This window comes from Podarcis bocagei (genome assembly GCF_964188305.1).
Source record: "Podarcis bocagei genome assembly, chromosome: 8".
NCBI lineage: Eukaryota > Metazoa > Chordata > Lepidosauria > Squamata > Lacertidae > Podarcis > Podarcis bocagei.
The window spans coordinates 25281960-25296895 of record NC_138133.1 but is presented as its reverse complement, the minus strand read 5'-3'; the positions used below and the strand labels follow the sequence as shown (position 1 = coordinate 25296895).

The 14936-nt window shown below is 48.6% G+C and overlaps 1 protein-coding gene across 1 annotated transcript; it reads left to right on the top strand.

The window, feature by feature from the left end:
- The first annotated feature begins 696 nt into the window (after positions 1-696).
- FOXQ1 (forkhead box Q1) lies at positions 697-3682 on the top strand. Its single transcript, XM_081206556.1, has 2 exons — positions 697-2239; positions 2270-3682. The coding sequence occupies exon 1, from the start codon at positions 698-700 to the stop codon at positions 1823-1825; it is 1128 nt and encodes a 375-aa protein (XP_081062682.1). The 5' UTR covers position 697; the 3' UTR covers positions 1826-2239; positions 2270-3682.
- The last annotated feature ends 11254 nt before the right edge of the window (positions 3683-14936 follow it).

The window sequence follows — 14936 nt, the reverse complement described above, 5'->3', positions numbered from 1 at the left end:
GCGCATCTTCCTCGGAAGGATCCTCCCCCCCCCCCAGGATCAGATACTTATTTTGGGCCGAAGAGAAAAGCCTACCTTCTAGGGATCATCATCCAGGTGGGAAAAGCCAGCAGAGGCTGGCTTTTGCTCAGCAACGCACCATCCAGGACCGCCGAGAGAAAACGCTTGAAAACCAGCCGACTCCACGCGCGCTAGGAGCGCAACGCGCTGGTTTTGATTTCGAAGGAGGAGACTTGGGGTGTGGAAACAAGCCCCCTTTTTGCTCACAAACTAAGGAGGGGGCAGAAAAAACCTCACAGCTACATTCCGCCCCGACACCCTTTCCCAAAGGAATTCAGGCTTCGGATACTTCTACCCTAGCTCTGCTTTTTTTTTTTTTTTTAGGGTTGCTAGCGTGGGAACCCCGATTTTTGCTCTCTTCCTCCAGGGAGGCGGAGACGTTGCTCTGAAGCCGCGAGACACATTCCGTGACTCCCCCGTGGAAGAAAGGGAACTGTCGCCCCTTAGGGGAGCTCCACCACCACCGCGTAAAAGGAGAGATGCACCTCAACTTTTGTTAGCGTCCCCTCTCCCCGGAGATCCGAGCCTACACCGCCCCATTGCTGCGCTCGGAAGGCCCACCCATCATCCCTGGGGAAGAAGAGACCCGTGGGCGGGGGGAGCCGAGCAGGGCCCCTTCGAGGCTGGAGGCGCCACCATGAAGCTGGAGATCTTCGCCCCGCGTTACGAGGACAAGCTCAGCAGCGACCAGGAAAGCAGCAGCGCGGCGTCGCCACTGCCCGGCGACAGCGAGCTGGGCTCTGACGGTGACTGCGCCGCCCTCAGCCCGGCCAGTGGCGTCGGGGCCTCTCCGCGCCAGGGCTCGGAGCCTTCGCCCGGCAACGCGAAAGCAGCGCCGGGGAAGCCTTACACGCGTCGCCCGAAGCCTCCCTACTCGTACATTGCGCTGATCGCCATGGCTATCCGGGACTCCGCCGGGGGGCGCCTGACTCTGGCCGAGATCAACGAGTACCTGATGGGCCGTTTCCCCTTCTTCCGCGGCGCCTACACGGGCTGGCGCAACTCCGTGCGCCACAACCTGTCGCTCAACGACTGCTTCGTCAAGGTGCTCCGCGACCCGGCCCGGCCGTGGGGCAAGGACAACTACTGGATGCTCAATCCCAGCTCCGAGTACACGTTCGCCGACGGCGTCTTCCGCAGGCGGAGGAAGCGCCTCAGCAGGCCCGGCGCCGCGGAGCCTGCCCAGGCGCACCAGCCCTCGGCCTCGCCCTCTCCAAGCGCCGACCACGAGCCCCAGCCAGCGGCGTCCGGGACAGCCACGACGACGGCCGCCGCCTCGGTCTCGCCGTCGTGCTCCTCGTCGGGCCCGAAATTCTCCAGCTCCTTCGCCATCGAGAGCATCTTGAGCCGCCCTTTCCAGCCGTCCGAGAAGCAGCAGCAGCAGCGCCCCGCAACCCCAGCGGGAGACAGGGCGATGCTGTGGCCCGTCCCGTCGGGCTACTCTCGCCTTCTGCCCCAGTCCGCCGTCTCCTTCGGGCTCCTTCCTCCTCCTCCTCCGTTCCCACCCGCGGCGGCCTCTTCTCTGTATTCCTACAGGCTGCCCGACCCGCTCCTCCTGGAGGTCTCCGCGGGGGAGGCCTCGACGTCCGGGGATCCCCAACAACTCTTCCCCCAGAGGACCTCCCTCCTCGCCGCTTCCACCGCGGCCTCGGAATCGCTGCAAGGGGTCCCGCTCGGCGTCGCTCAGCTCTACTGCCCCCTCCGGCTGCCCGGGTCGTTGCAGCAGGTCTATCGGCCTTATCCCACGGAGACCCTACCGGTGTAACCGTAGAACTAGCCAAGCCCCCTCCCTCATGAAGGGGTGACTTGAGGACAGGCGATGGGAAAGGTCTCTACGCACATTTTTATTTTATTTTTAATCCAGTGACTGAAAAGTACAAAGACTCTGTGCCTTAAGGATGGATTTCCCCTGAGACAAAAACCCAAAGTCTTTCGATCTGATTTTAACCCGAACTTTCAAATGGACCAGAGTGTGTCTCTCTCCTGGCAATAGTACCCTGCTGATAGGTTGGGGGGGCATTCGTCCAATTGTTTTCGTTTCCCATTCACAAGACTAGGAGGCGCGCCCAACCCGCAGATTTTAAGCCATTTTTATAGCCGTGAGTTTCCAGGGTGAACTCCTTACTCTGGTATAGTCGTTAAAGCGCAGTCCTGTCTTCTATGTTTATTCCGAAGAAAGGCTGCTCAGCGGGTCTTATTCCGAAGAAAGGCTGCTCAGCGGGTCTTATTCCGAAGTGGGCGTGGCAAGGGTGGCAACTGCTATTATCCAAACCGCTTCCTCGAGAACTCTGTATACAGTACGTATGCTGCAAACTTTAGCAGGGTTGCCAACTTCTTGTTGAAGGGGGCTCCTGTGCCTTTAGCAGTCTTGATGCTTGGTCAGACTGCTGTCAAAGGCCCCAAAACTGGGCCAGTAAAAAGTTGGCAACCTTAAGAGCTCCACTGATTTCAACAGAAGCTAAATACACATGGAGGGGGGCAGAGATTAAGCCCCATTTAACTCAAAGGGTCTTGTTTTTTCGGGAGGGTAACATAGGGTTGTGGTCAATTAACCTTTACTCAGAGTAGACTCTTTGAAATGGATGGACCTAAGTTAATCATGGTAAGAGTTAGTTGACTACAACCATCACACAGCAGGAGTGCAGCCTGCGCTTCTAAGCGTGCATTAAGTTAGGGATCGACCCATTGGATTTCAGGGGAACTTACTCCTGAGTAAGCAGCCAGCCGTAAGACTGAATTCCTCCGCAGCCTCTTAAGGGTAGTCCAAGCCAGCTAGTGGAGTGGGGTGGGAATGGGAATGGGAATAGAATCACAGGAAGGTGGGTTGTGAACTTGCGTGGGGCGAATCACTATTTGCAATATCCATCGTTCAAAAACGAATAACTTTAAAAGCACCGCCCCGATTCTAGCGCATATTTACGCAGAGGTAAGCCTGTTTGACTTCACATCTGCGTAGCCTCTAGATGCGAGGTGCAGTGAACTGGTGAGATTCCCTGCTGGCGAGAGATCAGTCCAGAGAGATGTACAGGGAGACAGAAAAGACAAAACAGCTTTTATATTTATTTAAATGAAAGCCTCTTTCCGATGGAGGGGGGGGGCGGCTTTGGTGGAAATCGTGAACGTAGGCAATGTCTAACCCAGTCAGGGTTTCGTTCCTAAATTCTTTATACTTTTCCTCTAGTTTCGGAGTACTCCGAATACAGAAGGAAGGGCTCTTTTAAAAATGCACGTGTGAGCCTTCCCAGAATGAGCACTGCGGTTAGCCTTTCGTGGAAGAGGGAGGGGGTAACTTATTTATAACTTTTTTATTGTTTCGGCAAATACAGGCTGCCGTCGCTTTTTATTTTTTCCAATAAAAGGACAAATTTGATATTTGGGGTGTGTCCGCGTGAATCTGCTAAAAGTTGATTCATAGCCATCACCCCCGCCCCACAAAAATAAAAAAATGGGTTTCTGTGACTATCCAGAGATACCCAAGCGGAACCCTATTTTTAAAAAAATGCTGCCACCGAAAAGGAAGACTGCTTTCAGGAAATGTGTCTGTGGTGATGTGTGTGCGTGTGCGCGCGTTATGAAGCTGTGGATCCTGGTTATTTTCAAATAAAAGTTGGAATGAAAATTATCAAGTGTGTGCTGGCATCTCTGTGCATAGCTCAAGGGGGTTGTGGCGGCTTCACGGAATGCATAGGAGGCCAGGAGAGTGGGGGAGGGAGGGGGAGAGAGAGAGAGAGATAAAGGGCTGGGGTGGGAAACACATTAAAAGCACCAGCAGCTGGGACCTTGAGGATAGCATCCCTGCTAGATTTGCAGACGCCCTGTTTGAAATTGACATGGGCCACCAAATATTAGACATCGCAGATGTGAAGGTACCGGGTACAGTTCCCTATCTAACCATGCCTGGTGGTGATTATAAGCGCAGGTGCAGAGGACATCAGTTTCTTAAGATTCGTCAGTCTTAAGATACACTGGGAAAAGATGCGATCTTGTCCCAGGCACCCCACTTTGTATACAGCTGGGGGGGGGGGTTGGCCTTTAGCGGCTGCGCCAAAAGGATGGCGCTGAACATAGCTGTAGGAAGCTGTATTTGTTGCACAGTTGCCTGTAAGTAAAGGTAAAGGGACCCCTGACCATTAGGTCCAGTCGTGGCCGACTCTGGGGTTGCGGCGCTCATCTCGCTTTATTGGCTGAGGGAGCCGGCATACAACTTCCGTGTCATGTGGCCAGCAAGACTAAGCCACTTCTGGCGATCCAGAGCAGCCCACGGAAACGCCGTTTACCTTCCCGCTGGAGTGGTACCTATTTATCTACTTGCACTTTGACGTGCTTTGGAACTGCTAGGTGAGCAGGAGCAGGGACTGAGCAACTGGAGCTCACCCTATAGCAGGGATTCAAACCGCCGACCTGATCGGCAAGTCCTAGGCCTGTAGCTGCTCTTAAAAGACATAGATGATGATGATGATGATTAATAAATTTGTATACCCATCCGAAGATCCCAGGGCAGTTCACAACAGAAAAATACATAATACATAATGAAACAAAAACAAATAAATAGTTTTCACTCCCACGAACACATTTAAAAGGGCCTGGGAATGTTAATCAACCGAAAAACGGGTTGAAGAGAAAAGATTTCTCCTGATGCCTCTGTCACCCCAGTGATCGCCAGGGTTGATTCAGCTGATCTGAGTGGCTAGGCGGGTGTCCCCTTCCTTCCCCGTCACTGCTCCATGTGCGCGCCCCTCAGGAAGCTGCGTGGAAGAGGGTGACCATCCCAAACAGGAGTGTACCCTTCTTTGGTCAAGGATATAGGACAGCTGCTCTATGAAGGCGCCAGAAGAGCATCCCAAGGGGGAGCATTCCACAAATGGGGAGCCACCGCAGAAAAGGCCATTTTCGTGTTGCCCACTCTCCGGACCTCTCCAGCGGGAGGCACACGAAGAAGGGCTTCAGATAATTATTGGAGGGCGCTGGCCAGTTCAGATGGAGTGGGGGAGATGGGGGAAGTCCTTATTTGTGCTCTGTGAGATTTACTCCCATTTACTCATCCTTGTCTCTGAAAGGAGGCGTCCACACCTCCATCACAAGCCCTTTCTACTCAACGCTAAATCTGCAGTAGGCTGACTCAGTTAGCCATACACACCCAACACACTCACACACTTTTGTGTTTGAACTGGAGGTGCTTCGACGCACTGCGCGTGTCCCACGGAGAACAGGGCGAAGCGACTCATTTCCCACCTAGAAGGAGTAGTAAAACTGAAGCCTCGGGGCTGCCATGGCTTGCTGAGAAGCCGGCTGCGGGCCGAGGTGCCCTAGTCCTGCTGAGTCAGCCATTGGCCAGCCAGCTGGCTTGTAGTCAAAGGCGGCGGCGGCGGACAATTGTTGCATTCTGCCAAGCCTAGAACCATTTTGGGAAAAATCTTAGGATGCCTGACAGCGTGCATTCCTACACACGTCGACTCAGAAGCAAACGCCAGTGAGTTCAGCGGCCTTGCTTCTAAGTGTGTACAGGATTGTAGCCTCGACTTCACTCTTACTCAAAACGCAAAATATTCGACGGGGCGGGCGGAGGTGTGGACAGCGAAAGACCGCTTCGCCAGGGACAAGCCAGAGTTGAAACCTAATCCTTTTGTGCCGCCTGCCAGATTCTCCAGGAAGGTTGTCGGGGGACAATTTGTTTATGACCTCTTGGGTTCGAGGTGGTGGTGGTGTTTGCGTTTTCAGGAATGCAGTTCAGGCGGCAGGGCGGGTACCTGACCCGGGGAATGTTTTCCTGCTTAGAGTATGTGGTAAATTTAGAAAAATGTACACAGGATGGAACAGCTGAGTCCATCCACAAGTGAATTCCAACGCAGCTACTCCCCGTCTACTCGGGAGTAAGTACCATTGATTTTAAAATGAAGTTTACTTTCAGGTAAATAGATTTAGGACAGCAGCCTTCGTTTTAACCGATTGGAAAAGGAGATAGTTGCCCCTGTCTTACGCTGGAGGAATTCTATTTACCTCAATAGAACCACTCCAACACTGGCTTAATTAGGAACCGGAGCTTTTATGGTTTCAGGATGCAATCCTGTACACACACATTTGGGAGTAAATCTCACAGAGCTCAAATAAGACTTGCATTGTAGAAGACGTCAATAGGATCCGGCTGTCAGTTCCAGTAATCTGACATTACCTCAGCGCCCCCACCATCATCATTAAGGCAAATCTCTAAACCAACTAGCTGGGGAACGGGAAATCTGGCCTAAAATTGATTTTAAAAACAAACAAAAAGGATGGGAAAGGCAACAGAACTGCAGAAGTTGAGCAAAACGTCCTCTGCTGATTTTCTGGTTGTTACAAAGACACAACCGTCATTGATAAAGTTGCTATCTTTTGCTCGCTCGCTCCTTCACAATCGTGTTGGTTCCAAACAGCAGCAGCAGTCCGATTCTTAAGGGCGTTGTATGAAAGCAACCCTCTCTGAGTTAAGTCAGGAGTGTCCGAAGTATAAAAGCAAAGAGATACAAGCTTTGGAGTTCCTCACGTTTCTTCATCGGATTTCTTCAATCCGGCAGACAGCGGTGCAGCCAAACCTGTGCGCTACTTTCCCCAGCAGCCACAGTCCGCCTCCCTCAAGAGAACAGGCCACTTTTGCGTGTGCAGATTGAAAAACGACGGTCAGGTCTCAATTCCAGCCTGTTCGCCTTTATCAAGCGCAGCATCGCACAAGCTATTGAACGAGATTACATTGCGCTCTTAGCAAGGAAACCCTCGGTCTCGCATTCATTGGCAGGAGAGCTAATTCCATGGAAAGGTGAATATTTCTTCGGCGCCTTTTGTTTAAAAGTTTGCTCTTGTTTTCGAAGGCGAATGGACAAGCTGAGTGTAAATGGACCGTTTCACGGTGCCGCCTCCCTAGGGGCATGTATGATCTCCCTGAGATTTCTGCTTTGCAGGGGGTTGGTCTAGATGGCCCTCGGGATCCCTTCCAACTCGACAATTCTATGAATCTAGGTGTCGTCTTCCCGTCTGCTTGAGAGCTTCCTTCACTCGGCTGTTTGCACAACGCTAGCGAAGGAGTGGTGAAACCGTCTCTTTTTCTTTCTCCGCGAGCAATAAAACAACATGTTACGATGTATGTCTATGCAAACGCAGCTTAAGGCTCTGGTGCACGAAATACGTGTCAGTCAGTTTTTCTCCTGAGATTTTATCGGGGCCCTTTGTGAGCCATGCAAAACGCGCAAAATAGGAGACGTTCCCTCCCCACAAAGCCCATTTCGCACCAAGTTCGCTTCCAGTCCAAAAATACCCATTAAACACAAGAACGAAGCCACAAGAATCTTTAGACTCGCCCAACCTTAGAAGACTATTGTTTCCATTAAAAGTGCTGTTTAGAAGCTAGACGCTGTTTTAGGTAAAACAGCCTCCCAATGCCCCCCCCCCGCGCATCTTTTCCTAGAGATGCTTTTAAGTTGGAGCCAAAATGTTTGGAGACACTTGCGGGTATCCTGTTGAAAACGAATAGCATTCTAAGGCTGCAACCCTAAGAGAACTTACTTGGGAGCACCCTCCCCATTGAATTCAATGGGAATTCAATGGGGCATGGCTAGGGCTGCAGCTTGTGTCGTCCATGACACTCAAATTAGGTAGCAGCCCCTTCCCAGTTGCCGTGCCTTTAACAGCCGCGGGGCAGGCAGAAATTCAGCAGGTGATGTTTCCCCACTATATAGATCAGGGGTGCCAACTTGAATAAAATATTGGGGGCCGGCCCTGCATAATCGATCACACAATGCAGTGCAATGACACCATTTGAAGGCAATGCCCATCAACTTGAAGGGGGCCGTCAAATATTTTATGGGGGAGCCGAAGACCCCTCCCTCGGCCCCTAGGAATTGGTTCTTGTGATATAGATGCAGCAATTGGGACAACTTCACCTGTTGAATCCAGGAGCACAAAGCCTTGTCAGGAAAAGCGTAAGCAACGCTGCACTCAGATGCTTCTTTTGCAGAGAATTCTCTCACGGGATTTTCTATAGCTATATTTATATAAAGCTGTGAACGAGGCAAAATTGCTTTAATGCCAGCTACCATGACTGAATTTGAAAACATGTCCCATTAATTTCAATCGTCATAATGTCGAAGCGTTGAGTTTGAGTAGGCTGTCATAATCCATCTCGGCTTCTAGAGGAATCGCTTATTAAACAAGAAAACTGTGTAAATTCGGGGAAACCTATCTGGACTGGGGTGCACTACCATCTGCCTAGTACCATAGAGTTGGAAGGGACCCTGAGGGTCATCTAGTCCAACCCCCTGCAATGCAGGAATCTTTTACCCAACGTGGGACTCGAACCCATTACCCTGAGATTAAGAGTCTCAGCCTCTATTTATTGAGCTATCCCTGTCATGTGCTTGGATTAAAACCGCACATGGCTTCACAAATCTCCAGTCCCAACTAAAACGGACAAGTCCGGGAAGAATTAAGTCCCGAGATTACTTGGAAGTAACTGCAGATGAAGCCAATGGGGTCTACACTAAGTTAGCATCCCTAGAACGTGTGAGTGGGGGGAAAACAACAGCAAATCCTTTTGCTATCTGCGGGACCTGCTTTTGAGTACACGTGCTCAGGAGGCTGCCGGGCGCAACTTGATCCCGAATGCTTAGGAGTACAGCAATTTCACACCCCGGTCTTAAAACATAATTGTTGAGGAGTAGCACTGTTCAGAGCTGTTGGAACGGAGCTTATCTGGCTGCAAGGCGAGGGTTGTGTGCGCGCGCGCACGTGTGTGTGTGTGTGTGTTTAACCAAGGAAGATGGAGGAGCGAGTCTCCCTTTTCTTTCCAGCTGTAAATCAAGCCTGTCAGATGGCAGAGACGGATGGGGCGCCCAGCACCTGCCCAAACACACTCCAGCGGCAGGTAAGCAGAGAGCCAGGATACTTTTACATCGGCGGGGCTGGGTGGAAATTACCCTCTCCAGAACAGAGAAGGGTTTTGTGCGGGGAGACTTTGTCTTGCGAAGCGCTTAATAAATCAGAATGACAGAAAGGGAGGCACAGAGCCCTCCCGGAGAGCCCTGGAAGAAGCTAGCCAGGGCAGCGTTGCCCTGCGGGCACCAGACAGCTTTAGCTCCTCCTCCCTCCTCAAACAAACTAAACCCTGCCAATCATTCTGAATAGGAACAGTGTGCTGGGACTGAACTATGCACCCAAGCTGCCACTATGTTGTAGAAACTTATCCTTATCCTGAGTCAGTCTCGCCCTTGCTTGTACAGTGGTACCTCGGGTTACATACGCTTCAGGTTACAGACCCTGTGGCCCTCCCTCAATTCACAGATATTTAGAAAGACTGAGCCAGAGTTTAGAGTTGAGGTTTGCAGTGACAGGTAAAGGTGAAGGACCTCAGGATGGTTAAGTCCAGTCAAAGGTGATTATGGAGTTGTGTCACTCATCTTGCTTCAGGCTGAGGGAGTCGGCATTTGTCCACAGACAGCTTTCTGGGTCATGTGGCCAGCATAACTAAACTTGTGCAACAGAACACTGTGATGGAAACCAGAGCACATGGAAACACAGTTTAGCTTCCTGCCGCAGCAGTACCTATTTATCTACTTGCACTGGTGTGCTTTCAAATTGCTAGGTTGGCAGGAGCTGGGACAGAGCAACAGGAGCTCACCCCCCATCGCACGGATTCGAACCGCCGACCTTCCGATTGGCAAACCCAAGAGGCTCAGTGGTTTAGACCACAGCAGCACCAGCATTGTACTAGAATTACAACCGGAGGAGAAGACAGACAGATCAGTGCAATAAACCATACATCTTAAAGACACCCAAAACTCAATTGTGCCTCATTCCAAAAGGAAACACCAAACCCTGGAACCCTTGGAATCTTGTACTGCTCAGAGATTGGGGTGGCATGCCACAATTTGCTTTTCGCCTTACATACTGACAAAGGCAAGGGTGGGGAACCTTTTGCAAATGGAGGGCTACATTCCAATCTTGGCCACATTCCAGGGGCCACATACTGGTGGCAGGCCTGACCAGAAGCTGAGAGTGAGGGGAGCAATGGATGCAAATGTTACCTTTGTACAGTAGGCTAGCTTCTACAAACACACATGTACACACACCAAGAGGCATTATCAGAGTTCAATGATACATTACAGCTGTGCAGTGTGGGAATGTTGTGCATAGTAGGAGAGGATATATTGATTAAATATTATCCTTCCTCACTCACGCTAGTGAGACAGTAGCAGAGTACATTCCCCAATACATTGCAGGAAGCTAGTTGGTAGATTCATTTGAATCTCTTGAGTTAAGCAGTCCAGTCTGGCTTGTCCAGATTGGATTGTTCCTGGTAATTCCCCTTTATTCGCTCTCAAAAACAATAAAGGCACAACAGTCTTCTTTGAAAGTAATGATAAGAAGTTTACTTACATTCAGTTCACAGTTGGTTCCCTGAAGGCAGGCATCAGCTTGTAGTTACAGAAAAGAGTATGTAGGGAAATGTGCCCATGTGCTGCTGGCTGAGGGCCAGCACACAGCAAAATACATCAAGAGAGCTTGGCATCAAAGTGTCAAAGAGGAATATGGCTGCGTGACTGGCCCTTTTACAGGGTCTACCTGACCACACGCAAGGGGAGGATGCTCCAGACCAGGTGTGACAGGAAGTCCTCCTGACTGGACCAACATTCCCCTGTGTGTCCACTCTGGGCAAACAGGAAATGTTGTACAGTGGTACCTCAGATTAAGAACTTAATTCGTTCTGGAGGTCTGTTCTTAACCTGAAACTGATCTTAACCTGAAGCACCATTTTAGCTAATGGGGCCTCCTGCTGCCGCTGCGTCACCGCTGCACGATTTCTGTTCTCATCCTGAAGCAAAGTTCTTAACCTGAGGTAATATTTCTGGGTTAGCGGAGTCTGTAACCTGAAGGGTTTGTAATCTGAAGTGTATGTAACCAGAGGTACCACTGTATTTTAAAATGAGATTCAGAAGTAATGCAAAACACAAGTGAGTGAGAAGATTAAATATTTTGTTCTAAACAGCAAGCAATATATACATACCACGCATGCGCGTCAATCTGCCATGGAAGCCCTCAAGAAGTGGTGAAGTGACTCCTCTAGGTAGACTAAAAACCCTGCCCGAAAACATCCAATTTATAGATAGCTACCCCATGTGGCTTGCCTGACTGGCTACCAGTCATACATTACTGGCCACTTGCAGATTATTCATTAGCTACCCTCTCCCAGTGCCTCACTTTCTCCAAACAATGTCCAACATCAAAGAAGGTAAAGGTAAAGGTACCCCTGCCCGTACGAGCCAGTCTTGACAGACTCTAGGGTTGTGCGCTCATCTCACTCTATAGGCCGGGAGCCAGCGCTGTCCTCAGACACTTCCGGGTCATGTGGCCAGCGTGACAAAGCTACTCTGGTGAGCCAGCACAGCACACGGAACGCCGTTTACCTTCCCACTAGTAAGCGGTCCCTATTTATCTACTTGCACCCGGGGGTGCTTTCGAACTGCTAGGTTGGCAGGTGCTGGGACCGAGCAACGGGAGCAGACCCCGCCGCGGGGATTCGAACCACCGACCATGCGATTGGCAAGTCTTGGCGCTGAGGTTTTACCCACAGCGCCACCCGCATCCCAGGGGTACTCATCACTATCTCTTCCTTCCAACAGATGTAGGACATTAAAGGCTGTTCTCAGCCATTAAAGAGCTTAACAAGAGATAGGGAGGGGGAAGGAACAAGAGGCAGGAAGAGGGCAACCAAGTCAGATCACTAACTCCTCAAAATACAGATATCTTCCGGATAGATTGCCCAAACACCAGTATCTTGAATTATGGCTGGAAGTCAACTAGTAGCCAACATTTAGGACAGGCTTGGGAAATCTGGATTTAAGGGTCCTGAATAACCTGGGCACTTCCATTAAAAACGCATCCCTGCCCTCTCCTTGCCCCATTTCTGCAAATGAAGAAAAGGGCATCTGTACCAGAAAATAGAAAACACAAAGCAAAAGGCTATCATTAAGCAAGTACAGAACTGGAAGGTTGTTTTCATAAATCTGCCTAAGGGACAATGGAATCAAGTGTTCTTTCCCCTCAAGGAGAAGGCACTTGGAAATACTTCTCAAGAAAGAGGATTTTTGAAAAAGTGACCCTAGTGGTGTCAGAGCTAGGAGTTATTTCATTATGCAGAAGCAAACCTAGACTTGCCATCTATTGTACTCTCAAGAGATACACTTGGAACAGCTTGGAGCTGTTGCTTCAACCTCAGCTACTTGACAAGCCTTATTATTTGCACAATAACATGCACATTTAGAAACCCTCATTTGTCATATTCACAGTTTGCTTGTATAGAGCCGTGTTTAAAACAACCTAAAAAGACTGGGTTAGATTCGGGCAAAGTTAATTATTAAATTATTTTTGTATGCCACAACTGCTGCTCGTATTTTGTTAGCTAAAAAGTGGAAAACCCAAGAATTACCAACAATAGAAGAATGGCAGATGAAGATGATGGATTTTTCGGAGCTAGCCAACCTGACTGGAAGAGTCCGCGACCAGGAGGAGGAGGAGTATCAGGAAGAATGGAATAAATTTAATGATTATTTAGTTAAATTTGTTTAACTAACTGCAAATAGCTTGCAGATACTTAATGGGCTTAGGATTTTATTTATGTTAAGTGATGAATTAATATGTTTAATTCTATAAGGTGAAGATTTAAGAATGTTAATGTTTAAGTTAAATTTCATAAAAATTGGGATTTGGAAAACCGTTAAAAGGACATGCAATGAAATTCAACCAAGGGGAAGCGAGGAAGTCACTTAACAAAGTTAATAACTGTAATTTTTAATAAGGCTATGATTTATGTTTGTTTTGTTTGTTTGTCTTGTGTGTGTGTTTGTTTGTTTATAATATTGTGAAAACCAATAAAAAATTTAGATTTGGGCAAAGTTAGTCGAACTCCAAGCAGCCTTGTAGCATGAAAGGCCGCATGTAAATTATTGTAATAAATTATCTTTTAAAAAACTTTTATTGATAAATACAATACTTACAAACACAAAACAAAACACAAAACAAACTTATTATACATACATACATACATACTTACATACACCTCTCAACTTAGATTACAAAAAAAGAAAACAAACTAAACATACAAACATAAATCTTGACTTCCCTCCTCCTATGTGTGGCTTTCTTTATTTCTTTTCTTCTTTTCACCGTGTTATCAATATTATTTTTGACCATCTCATCTTATACCCATTTCTTCTTAATTTTTTACTCTATAAGTTTCATTCATTGCATATTGATATATTAATACCAGAACAATGTTTTTTGATGTATTCCTTCACGCAAGCCCACTCCTCTATCAGTTTTTGGTCTGATTGTCATCTTACCACTGCTGTAAGTCTTGCTGATTCTATGTATTTACAAAATCTTATTGAGGGAGTTTTTTCTCTCTTCCAGTTTTTTGCTATAATCATTCTGGCTGCAGCGGTTGCATAGAAGAAAACTTTTTTCCTAGTGGCAGGAATGTCAGTCGATATAATTATCAATATAATATAACTCACAGTGCATGGGCTTAGCCAGCGGGGCAGGGCGGGGCTGTCCCCCCCATCAAGTAAATAAATAAAAATACTTAACTAAAAGTAGAAATAATCAGAATATTTGAAACTGAAATGCTCACAGAGGCCAATTGGGTGGTGATGTGGCACATTCTTGTGACACAATTGGCAATTGGACTGAGGGATAGGTGTGGCTTCTGCCAATCGACCAATTGCATTGCAGATAGCTCAGTCCTGCTCCCACTGACATAAATCCTGGCTGCTCTCTCGCTTGCTTGAGTTGCCCTTAAACTTATCCCAGTGGAAGTTATGTTGGGGCAGATGGCAAAAGGGTGTGTGTCAGGAGTGGGGGGTGAGTATGCTGGGGGCAGGGAAATGGAGAAACAAAGTTGTACTGCATCCTCACTCCCTTCATTTCCTGGTCCCATCCACAGAGCTTGGCCTAACATACAGCACCTAAAATTCAGGGCTAACCAGATTCATCCCATGGGAATCAATGGAAGGGCAGAAAATAACTCCATAGCAGAGCATCTCTTGGGCATGCAGATGATTCTCTGGTTCAGTCTCCCATATTTCAAGGTAAGGCTGGGCATGTCTCCTACCTGAAACCCTGGAGAGAAACTGCCAGCAAGTTCAAGCAATAACCTAGCTTGATGGACCAACAGTCTTATTCAGTATGTCTGGGTGATCAAGTGTGGTTTAAACAGGCAATGGAAGCCCACCAACAATGTGGCCATCCATGCCTCAATAGAGAGGAAGCCACACAACTGGGGTGCAACTATCAAGAAGGCCTTACCCCATGTCCAGTGGTGGAGAGCAGAAGGAAGACAGACAGAAGCAAAGGGGGAAAAGTGATGAGCTTAAGGCTGAAAGCATTTTGAGGTGCGAAGTCCTTTTTCTTGAGAACTGATGTTTGGTCGGAGAGTACAGTGGTACCTCGGGTTAAGAACTTAATTCATTCTGGAGGTCCGTTCTTAACCTGAAACTGTTCTTAACCTGAGGTTCCACTTTAGCTAATGGGGCCTCCCACTGCTGCCATGCAATTTCTGTTCTCATCCTGGAGCAAAGTTCTTAACCCGAGGTACTATTTATGGGTTAGCGGAGTCTGTAACCTGACACGTCTGTAACCTGAAGCATCTGTAACCCAATGTACCACTGTATACGTTGCTTGCCTCCACCATCTGTATAGTTGTAAATAGAGCAAATATTACAAACAGCCAAAAGCCTCCAATGATCTCATCTCCAAAGGGAAGCCAAACCCAGGTAGGGCTGCCCCTGGAGCTTCTCACTACTTTGGGAAGTTAAGTGCAGGTTGCACCACAATGTGTGAAGTGGGTTTTAACA